Below are 11,878 nucleotides of genomic sequence, written 5' to 3' on the forward strand. Positions count from 1 at the left end.
GTTAGTGTACTACTACCGGCCTTTAAACCGCTGCATCTGTTTTACTTTTGGTCCTTAGGTTTAGTCGCGAAGGAAAGAGACAGTAACATTGTAACGTTAGGTTCTAGCTCACCTACCGAAACTGATTTAACTGTCATTGTTCTGAAAATAGTACTGAGCTCATCTATGTTATTTGCCAAATCCATATTGGTAGTGAGTACTGCAACATGGCAAGCATCATTTACTTACTCTAACTCAATCATTTTTTTTTGGGGTGCACAAGCAATTACTATAATCTGAAAATTGGTGGGCAACTAGTAACTAGTGCACTCGAATTTACTGTTTTCTTAAATTTTCACAAACAAACAAACAAACAAAAAATCCACAAAGCATACATGCTAAGCTTCTTAGACTACAAACAGTTTAAGCAAGCAGCGAACATATTTCAGGTCTTTAGAATACATCAATCAGTAGCCTAATTTCACAAAGAATTTTGAAAACAAACAAATTCTTATGGTTTTGTCTTCAATCTGTTTTACAGGTGCTAGGGTGGTGCCTGCCGGGGCTTAGCCTGGTAGTAATATTGAGTTGCAGTGCTGATAGGAGCGGCAGATGAAGGAAAACAAAGACTTTGGGGAGTTGAGTTCATGGATTTTGCCGGAAAGATGGCGTTCGATGGAAATGTAGCTGAGATGGAGAATCCTGATGATGCTGCAACAGAGAAAGGAGGCACTGGGGTAGCAGTGATTTGGTTGTGCATTTGCCATGGCCAACCGGGGAGTCCTTTGGAATGATCTATGCTGATCCTATCAGCTCTCTCCTGCCATATATTTCAACATTCCTTTGAAGCCAGGATACAAAGATTTTTGCCACATATAATAAAGCATGCCATCATGGAATTGATTACACTAGAGAGTTCAATTTCAATGGAAGCAGAGTGTTGCAACGTCTGAACCTTCTATGGATAGTTTGCAAAAATATAATGTTGCTGAGCTCTTTATTATTCATCGTTTTGTTTATGATTGAACACCAAATAATATTTTCAGGCACTTTTTTTTTAACAAAATTGAAATACGAAAATTAAATGATATAAACACACACAGATACAATTCCCTTTATATCCAACAAGATCGATTGGCCAAAATTTCACAAAATTCATTACTTATACCTGAACATAAAAATCAACTAACTTTAGGTATCATTCAAACGCATTAATGTGAAGTACTTGAAGGAAATGTGCAATCAACTCCAATTCTAAAAGGAGATATCAGATAGCAAATTTACCTGATTGGGAAAGAAACTAGGATTCACGCCATTCCACCGAGAAGGATGCTCTTCAGTTGCAACCAGCCTTTCTGAAGATGGATTACCAATTACCGAATTAACATTGGTTTCCACCTGCAAACGAAGAGAGCCCGACATGTTATGATCACTAGGTAGGACAAAGATGTGAAGAATTAATAGAACTATACAACAAACCTTCAAAAAGAGAAAGCCATATTTGAATGAAGGCTTGCGAAAGCATAAGAATGAACCTTAAAAAAATGTAGATTTGATGTTCAACTATACCATTGTTCTTCCAGCATGCATGCTGTAAGGGACCCAGGGGAACTGGAGTTGCCCCCTGTTTTCTTTCAGACCATGTCCTGGAGTTGCTATGCCCAAATTAAGTTCAAGATTAGGACTGCCACCTGTAGAAAACAAACACAAATTCAATTTTACAGTGACATTAGTCACTTGTACATTAAAAGGAGCAAAACAGATCATTGTTATACCTTCATTGATGGCTGGAGATTTCATCTCTCCTTCATATGTACTTGGCTCAAAGTTAGTCACTGCTTCCCTTCCATTGCATTTGATAGCAGCCTTGTCATAAGCCCTGAATTCCAGAAAATCAAAAGGGATACACGTGTTGGATTGGAGTCCTAGTGAGCTTGAAAATTCAGGGTAATAAATTCAGTGCAGGTAGAATGTAATTCACGTATCACTAGGACCTTGCAGCTTCTACTTCGCTGTCGAATAGCCCAAGATATATATACCTGCATCATGAAAAGCATCGCAATCTCCATAACCGAAACGCCTTTTACCAATCGTTTCTTTGAAACATGCATACTACAATCTTATACATGTTTCTCCAAAAACGTAAAAAGCGTAAAGACCCATTGAGTACTAGGCTGCAGAAGAAACCAACTCTCTTTGCAGCCAACTACGTACTTGAATTCCCAACATCTAATCCTACAAGCACAATTGATCACTACTTCAATTAATATGAAAAATAACATGTCCTCACTTTTTGCCAAGGAATTGTCCCATTCGAGCCTCCCAACGGCCACACTTGTGGAGTGTCACTCCTCGGTACTTTGAACTCCCCCTTGAGAAACCAGTGCTTTGGCGACGGAGTATGTGCACGAATTCCTCCTTGGATAGATTCTTCGTCTGCTCATTATTAAGAAAATTGTTCAGAAATCTGATGTGATATTATGCACCATCCACTTTCATACTCATCAAGTGCTAGTAGTGGGGTTTCTAACCTGTTTAAGATCGTCCTCGTAATCACTCAGATTGAAATTGATATCAGCTTCAACTCCTCTGAACTTAATAGCAGCTCGATCATAGGCTCTAATTGTTTGAAACCCCAAGTCAAGCAAAGGTAAAATAGCAAATCAAATTCTGAAGTCTCAAAAAGTATAAAGAACCGTTTTCTAAGTTCAATCACCACAAAAAAATCAATCAATCAAAACAAGTGCAATGTTTTATTTACCTAGCAGCAGCATGAGCAGTGTCGAATCCGCCTACAATTTTCAATACCAATTTCGTCAAAAACACGCTAAATATAATAATAATGTAATATAGATTCAAAATAATAGTAAGATTCACAATAATTATTATAATAATAAAATGAAATGAAATCCATACCCAAATAAACTTGTTTACCGCAATCCCTACACCACAAAACAAACTTAAAAATGAAAATTAATACATATACATATAAATAATCACATGAAAATCCATATCTCACATAATATTATGTCCTTCCTAGTTGTAATAATTAATCAAGCAAAATCATAACTAAGGAAAAGAAAAACCGCCAGAATTCACAATTCATATTTGACCATTGAAGATTACGAACCAGATATGCGATTCCCATCGTCCTGTTCTTCTATAGAAGGTGACGCCTCTGTACTGCGAGCTCCGAGACCTTGGTCCTCTTCTACTCTTCTTCGCCGGTTGTTGAACCTGAACCACCTTTACCTCACCGTCCACCACTCCCTGCCGATTGAACGAGAGATCAATCGAGCCGTTCGTTCCTTGAAACTTACTCTTCTGCCAGTTCACGGAATCAACGAAGTTCGCTCCTCCGTTCACCGGAAACAGCTCCTTCGTCACGACGCCGTTGTCGTCCGCTTTCAGGATTCCGAAATTGAAAGTGAGCGCGTTGTCGGTGACGCGCGTTGAGCACGACGAGTCGTCGTTGTTGCTCGAACCGTCGGCATTGACGACGGAGGAGTTCGATGTCCCGGTCGACTCCGTCATTTGGTTCCAGGAACCTTCTGGAAGCTTCTCGCACAGCATCACAACTTCCGAGTCACCGTTCTGAGTCGAATCGTCGCAATCCGCATTTAGATTAAGATCGAACATGATGATAATACGATACGCCTCTTATAAATCTTCAACAACCTAAACCGAACTCTTAGATTTATTTATTTATTTTTTTTCTTTCTATTTCTCTATTAGCTTAAAGCAATAAAACTCAGCTAGTTCGTTCTCACTTCAACATCGCCGTCGATTTTCTTCCGATGATTATTCCGACGGCGAAAAATAGATCCGATCAGAGGAAAACAGAAACAAAATATAAAGAAAACAGAATCCTGAGCTGGTTCTTTCGTACCGGAGTACACGCCGGCTAATTTTCCGGCTGCCGGAAAAAATGAAATAGGAGTGTTGAGAAACTCACAGAACAAAGCAACCGTTAAAAAAAAAAGAGAGAGAGAGAGAAATAACTAGTTAAGGTAGTTGCATTTGTGAGTTACTCGGCGATGGTGGAAGAGAGAGAGAGAGTGAAAACATCGCCGATTATTTGGATTCCGTTATCGGTGAGGGGAATAGAGAGAGTGCCAAGGGAAAACAACTTTCAGAGCCCGTTTTAAGAGGGAAAAGGAATATATAAGCAATTTATTTTTATTATTATTATTCTTCTCTCTGTTTTCGGGGAGGGACTGGTTGGTTCGGTTACCGGTGAGTAATATTGGATATTTTATTATTTTTCTTCTTTTTGGGTTGTTAGTTGTTACTTGTTACTTGCTACTCTTCTCTTTGGCGCACACACAGTGGCTATGGTCTCATGAACGGGAACACTAACGGCCTAGTTGAATTTTGTGTTTGCAACTTTCTTGTTATTCTTTTTCTAGTGTGTGAGGGTTGTTTCTTTTGCATGATTGTTGATGGAGAATGAGCATTGAGTCTTCGCTTATTTTTATTGATTATATTTTATAAAATTTAATTTTAATACACTTTGCAGTATTATTACATCAATAAAAATACTACTTTTATATTAAAAAATAAATATAATTATACAACGCTATAAAATATTTTATATTATTGATGTATTAAAATTAAACTTTATTTTATATAATATATACATTATAATTTAATAATTACAAATTATAATATTTTGAGTTAATTAAATAGTTAATTCGACCTGCATTTTGGTAAATATTAGAAATTTTAATTTCGTTTTATTTATATAATAAATTATTGATTAACGATAAATCTTTAAATAAATTCGTACAGCATTATTCTATCAAATTTTTATTTTACTAGAGGAAATTGTTTTTTATTAGATAAATAAATATTTTTTTTCTTTTAAATATCATCGGAGTAGCAATAATGGGAGATTATTATTGTATTTCAACAATTGAACTTGATTTTAATTTTATTAACTTATTGTAGCATAATTTTCCGAAATTATAATTGAATTCTAGTAACTTAAAACAAAACGTTCTTACTACTACTGTACTGTTATGCAAGATGATGGATGTGAGTTAATTAGAGCTTAACAAAAATTCTTTTGCATTTTCATATATACTTTTAAATGTCTGCCTAATTTATATATACTATAATTATGTTCATACGAAAATCATTTTCATGGTACTTTCTTGTAAAACATTATTGCTTTAGCGACGCTATTGAACATTGGAAAATGTGTTTATTTCTAAATTTAATTTGATAGGTCTGTGTAGATTAAGGTTAGATAACATTGATTAAACAAAGTCAGATATTAATTGAAAATGATAAAGACATATAACCAATGATTTGAAGCCATCTAAAGATAAAACCAAACTGTGGCAAGTTGATTTGATATTTAGAGTGATTTGACTTTAAAAAAAAAAAAGATGGCGTCCATAGATGTTTATGGAAATTAAGCATTCAAGGATTTTCTTTTTTGATAATCTAAATTCATTTGCATAACTACACTATATAAAGGATTAAAAATTTTCCATAGAGATTATCTTAAAGAGTAATATTTTCCTTTTTTGATAATCTACATTCATTTGCATAACTACACTATGTAAAGGATTAAAATATTTTCATTGAGATTATCTTAAAACAATATTATATAATCAATAAATATTTTTTTTTGTCAGTATGTAATCAACAATAATTTATATCATATTTATAAAAATTTTACATACAAAAAATATATATTTTATATTTATATTTATTAAAATTTTGATACATAAATTAATACAATTTATATTTATATTTTTTTAAAATTTATACACATGAATTAGTAAAATTTATTTGTTAAAAATAATTTAATTTTTATATAGTCAAATAATAACAAAAAATACTAAAAATGATTGATATTCAAAAATTTCTCTATCTTAAATACACTTATCTTCTTAAAAGTCTCAAAAAAAGAAAAGAAAAAAAATAATAATAATAAAGTGTTTACAAAAATTTCCCATAGAAATTATCAATTATTCTTCGCATGCATATAGTACAATACATATACTTATAGGAGTGACATCATAAGCCATGCGCAACTCATAGTGTTATATTTCAAATTAAAGGGTTAATGTGTTAAAAAGATAATCATTGAAAAATCACTGATAAAATCAGTTTGTACTATGAAAGATTAAATACTTTAACTCGGTTCTTAAAAAATATAAACATAAAATACATTGGTATTTTTATATATTTTTTTTTCTTGACTTTGTTAATCTATGTTAATGAGCTCGTTAATTTGCACCTTGGTGCACAAAAAAAAATTGCTGATAAAATATGTTTGAAAAATGAATCAATTTAATGTGACAAATATGATGCTTTTTATTTAAATATTTTTTTATATTTTCTAATTTAAATAATAGTAGAAAGAGTTATATTTTTATGCACTATATTTCAATTTTGCAAATAACGTGAGCAAAATAAAAAATTTTATTTTTATTATAATTTTGCAGTGATTGAACGAAAATTAAAAAAAAAAAGTTGTATCAAAATTTTTAAAAAATATAAATAAGGCAATTTTATTACACATTTTTTAGTACTAAATGTATTATTATCTAAAATTTAGAAGTGGCCAATGACTAATTTTTTTATTTGAAAACAATGACTGTAATTTATGGCTAGGGTTGGTAATGGGTAGGGTAGGGTAGAGTTTGGACCCTACCCTAACCCTACCCGCGGGTTGAAAATTTCATTAAAACTCTACCCTACCTTATTTGCGGGTTGAGAATCTCTCAACCCTAACCCTACCCGCACCCTAAAATTCTAAATCCTATCTTACCCTACCTTACCCGCAGAAATATCAAATTTTTTCAAAGTAAATATAAAATTCAATTATTTCGAATTTTATACGTATTAATAACATAAAAAATAAAAAATTAATGCTCTAAATTATTTAATTAACTAACTAGTTTTATGATTGTTAAGTTATTACATAAGAGAGGTTGTGGGTTCAACTCTCACTTCCTTCAGGCATATTCGGACCGTACCCTACCCTACTCGCTGCCTACCCTACCCGAACGGGTTGGACCGGATTGAGTACTCGCGAGTAGAGTATGAATTGCCAGCCCTATTTATGGCTAAAAAATTTTAATATGCTTTTAACACGTATCAATTTAAAAAATACTGTCATTTTTTGTAATTTTCAAAAATATGCAAACCGTTTTGAAAACAAATGTGGGTGTGATTTTATATTTTATATTTTTTAATATTTTGAAAAAAATTATACCTCATTATTTTAGAAATAGTTAAAAAATGCATACCCTTACGTATTTAAAATTGCTGTATATATGAAGTAAGATTCAAAATTTTAACACTTACTTAAACAAACGAATAAATTGACGACTCAACCAACTCAAATTAATTACTATCGTCTAAACTAAGGTGGTTAATTTGGCAATGTTCTATGCCGACGTCTCATTCAATTCACGTTTGTATTTACCAAAAAGGGCCTCATCCCACATTCACATTCACACATGGTGGTCCCTCCATCACAATTAACATATGCTACATTTCCATATATTAATTTATTGTTAACCTTCCTTACTTTTTGCTTTTACTTTTATTCCTATTTTTGTTATTTTCCGAATGGAAAAACAGAAATTATAAAAACAAAATTTTGCTATTTTCCATTCTACAATTTAAATCCTAATTCTTTTGTTAGATCACCGTATATGAATATACCTCTTTAGAATAAGAAAAACTACGATATATATTTATCTCTCTATATATATTATATATAATGAAAATATAAAAGAGAGTTAGTATATAAATTTATTTTTTAAAATACCATTCATTATAAATAATTTATAAAAAAATATTTATAAAAATTAAATTCATAAATACTTGTTCATTTTAGCACTTATTTAGCTTACCATCATTTTGACTAATTTCAAAATAATTTTTATTATAATAAAAAATGGATTGATTAATATATATAAATATATATATATATAGGGATGTACATAATTTGGTGTTACCTTAATTAGTACAAACACGTAGTACATTTGTCTATTAATCTAATTCCATAATTCGGTGCTACTAGTATATGTAGTACATTAGACTTGTGGATTTAAGAAAAAAGTTAAGGAAGGTTTCAAAAGTTAGGAAGCAATTTGTATAGCCACATAAACCTATTTATAGGAATAGGACATGTATGTGTTAATGATGTACCAATCATAACACCCAACTACTATAGCTAGTGCACATCTTTGTATAATGCTAACCTTTAATTTCATTGTTTGGTCTAATTAAAGTCATAATTATTTGTGGGTGTTGTTTGATGGCTCATTATATATCTAATTCTTTAATTAAGAGGTCGAGAACAATAAAAAATTAATCATTATATTTGAATGATATATATCAAAAACAATAAAGTAATTAATCGTTGCGTTTGAGAGATATGAAGTCACAAGTATATAGGTTAATTTTTTTGATATTGCAGGGGTGTGTGAGTTGTGTTTGATTATGATATATACAAGTAACAGATGTTAGACACAGATGTGCAATAGACTTTTTTGAATAATACGAGAAGAAATCGCACCATCTGAATTCTTTGTTAGAAAATTCGTTGACCACTAATTGAACCGTCAGATTAATTTTTTTTAATTTTTTTCTTAAAAACAAAACGGACCATCCGTTTTAGATTTTTTTTCCTTAAAATCAAAACGGATTCTCTGTTTACACATTTTATTTTTATTTTTTTAAAAATCAAAACGGACCATCCTTTAGACTTTTTGTTTTTTTTTTTCTTAAAATCAAAATGGACCTTTCGAATTTTATTAAAAAATGTTTTTTTTGTAAATATCCTCTAATCGGATTATCCAAATTCCTTGCTCTAAATTTCTCGGTCCGATTTCAGCTCCTCTTACACCACATGCAGAAAAAATATCTTTCTTCTCCATAACGTTGTATCACTCCACACTTTTTTTATATTAAAAATAAAAAGCAATTATATTGTTGCAAATTTCAAATATAATAACGTTAAAAAGATAATAATTTAAAATTATTTTATCTAATATTTATAATCTTATGTATATAATATATATGATTATATATTTAAAATGATCTAATTATTTAAATAATAATTAAAAAATATAAAATAAGATAATTTTAGATTTTTTTTAAATAAATGTCTATTTTAAACTGCTTCTTACTAATTATTTAAGTTTTCTTCTTAATTTGTTTCCTCTCATCATTCCACCAAACTAGGTTAACGGTTCATGCATGTTTCTTTTGTGCACTATTTAGTATTTACTTACCTTTCAACTGAGTGACTGCATATGTTAGTCCAATCATAAAAAACAACAAAATAATTAGAACATGGTGTATAATATTTTTGGTAGTACACAGTATTTTTCAGTCTGACAAATTGAATCTTAGTTTTATTTAACGGTCTGCTGTTAGCTAATGAATTATTATATACACAAAGTAAAATTCGAACTTCTAATATTTACTTAAACGAACGAATGAACTAATCACACGACTAATCCAAATTGGTTAATATGATACATAATATTCTATATAACATTGACACTTGTTTCAAGTACTGATTTATCAACTGTTCCCTACAAAGATAATAATAAAAAAAAACACGAAAATGTCATTCACAATTTCACATGAAAAAATAAATATAAAAAAGAGATACTAATCCCTTAACATTTTTCACAAGAAAAACTAGTTTGAACCTTTCCTATCAATTAGTGACTTCTATTATTTAATAACTTAGTTAATTATTGGATAATAAATAAAAGAGAAAAAAAAAATAAAAGACAATTTTAAATAAAAAAAAAAATAAATAGGTCTTTAACTTTTTAATATGCAGACATTTATATTTTTTAATATTTAAAAATATATTTAAATTTTTAAATTTTTTAAAATTTGGACACATCAATTCTTCTGTTTATTGAGGTATGTTAAATCCAACAGAAATTAAATATGGCTCCCATAATATAGATGTACATTTGAGACATTTTTTAAAATGGGATAAATTAGACTTACAGATTGATGTATCTAAATTTTAAATAGATTAAAAATTTAAATATATTTTTAAATTTTTAGAAATTTAAATGTCTACAAACCAAAATATTAAAAATCAATTTATCTTTTTTCTAAATATAATTAGCACTGTAGTTGATGTTGTTTTCTTGGGTGGCCAATTTTAATAGTAATCCCACTTAATTAATTAGGTCACTTGCTTCTTGGAGCATAAATCAAAATTTATCAAAATTAAAGTACTTATTTGGATTCTATTTGCAATCATTTGTGTGTGGCTTATAATTAAATTAGGTTTGGCTTAAACCAGAATTTTGCATGTATTATTAGGTGGACTCACGTTTCTATAGGAGGTGTAATGATACTAACCAATCGATTTTTTGGGAGCCTTGCTTCTTTTGTGTTGCTTTATTATTTAACATGAATTTAAAAAACATTTACAATTATATATTTATGCTTCATAAATAGTTCAAGCCCTCACAAGATTGATAGTCAATGTATAATTATCATATTGTACTATTTATTTATTTTTTTAATTTAAATGAAACACTTGCTCCCATAATTACATGCATGAGAAACACTTTAACAAATAAGAGCACGATGTGTTGGTATTTAAGATATTCCGACACTCGAATCAATATGAAAAGTGTGTTAGACCAAAATCTTTTGGGAGTATATATTAAAGAGTTTAATTTTAATACATTAATAATATAAATTATTTTATATTATTATTTAATTATATTTTTTTAGATAATTATTTATATAATTAATATAAAATATAATTATTTTTATTAGAATAATATTATACAATTAAATAATATACGTATAAAACTGTTTTATATCAAAAATGTATTAAAATTAAATTCTATATTTTATATATGCTCCAAAAGCTATTTAATAATTTCTCCCCGGGTCGGATCAATGTGGTGTTTGGTTTTTGAGTAGCTCGTATTTGTTGACTATTTTCTCCTAATTAATAACTTGTAGGATTTGGCTTCAGTTTGGTGCACATGCCAAACCTATGTCTGATGGAGTCTCTATTTTATGCCAAACCTATTATTAGATGGATAATTAAGACGTGGTTGCATGCATTGTAATATATATCCATAATCCATAATATATACACATATTTATGTTTTAATTAACATAATTAAAAAATTAAATTTATTTTAATAATTTTTAAATAATTACTTTTTAAAATAATTAATTATGTGAAAATTAATTTATATTTAGATATTTTAGTTGAAAAGTGTTTTAATTAAGAAAATTTATTGTGTTTGAAATGTATGAAAAAAAATCTTTTTAAATAATGGTATAATTAAAAAGCAAGATGATATGATTATTTATATTATTTAATATTTATACTTGCGGTCAAATTAATAAAATCATTACAATTCAGAAATAAGAAGTTTTTGTAAGTTTCAAAATATAGATGTCAATTATATATGTGTTATTTTTTAGCTAAAAATTATTAGTTTCAATTATAAACTATTTATATATTATAATCCAAAGATGATTATCTTTTATAATTTTCCTTTTTAAAATGTCTTTCGGTAAATTCACACACAAATTGTATGTATATATTTTATAATTTCACATTCATTGGACCCACATAAAAAGCTCACATTGTCTATGAGGAAAAAATATCTTAAGGAAAATGATAAAATATTGTAGACACGTGGGACCAAACAAAAATTAATAAAACCCAATGTCTGAATAACTTTAAATTAAACCTTTTTTTTTTTTGTTTTCCAAACGTGTCTCGCCATTTGATGAAGTTAGGTCAGGATTATTCTTTTAAGATTTAAAATTATTGCCAAAAAGAAAGGTTAAGCTTCGAAAATATAATGTTTTTCTGAAGAAACATGAACTATTAAAATAAGAAAAGCTTTGTTTTTAG

General features: G+C 29.1%; 1 protein-coding gene across 2 annotated transcripts; it reads right to left on the reverse strand.

Moving 5' to 3' along the window:
* Positions 1-282: 282 nt before the first annotated feature.
* On the reverse strand, positions 283-4,141 carry LOC112786652 (ethylene-responsive transcription factor RAP2-7). 2 transcript variants are annotated; one of them, XM_025830020.3, is made up of 10 exons: positions 3,110-4,141; positions 2,896-2,921; positions 2,741-2,771; positions 2,511-2,598; positions 2,270-2,415; positions 1,974-2,018; positions 1,755-1,858; positions 1,549-1,670; positions 1,264-1,377; positions 283-799 (listed from the first exon to the last, which is right to left on the reverse strand). In XM_025830020.3, the coding sequence occupies exons 1-10, from the start codon at positions 3,616-3,618 to the stop codon at positions 524-526; spliced, it is 1,461 nt and encodes a 486-aa protein (XP_025685805.1). In that variant the 5' UTR covers positions 3,619-4,141; the 3' UTR covers positions 283-523. The 2 variants fall into 2 exon arrangements, with proteins under 2 accessions (XP_025685805.1, XP_025685811.1); XM_025830026.3 differs by lacking the exon at positions 1,974-2,018 and having other exon boundaries at positions 3,110-4,137.
* Positions 4,142-11,878: the final 7,737 nt, after the last annotated feature.

The sequence above is a fragment of the Arachis hypogaea genome, chromosome 3, assembly GCF_003086295.3.
Source record: "Arachis hypogaea cultivar Tifrunner chromosome 3, arahy.Tifrunner.gnm2.J5K5, whole genome shotgun sequence".
Classification (NCBI taxonomy): Eukaryota; Viridiplantae; Streptophyta; class Magnoliopsida; order Fabales; family Fabaceae; genus Arachis; species Arachis hypogaea.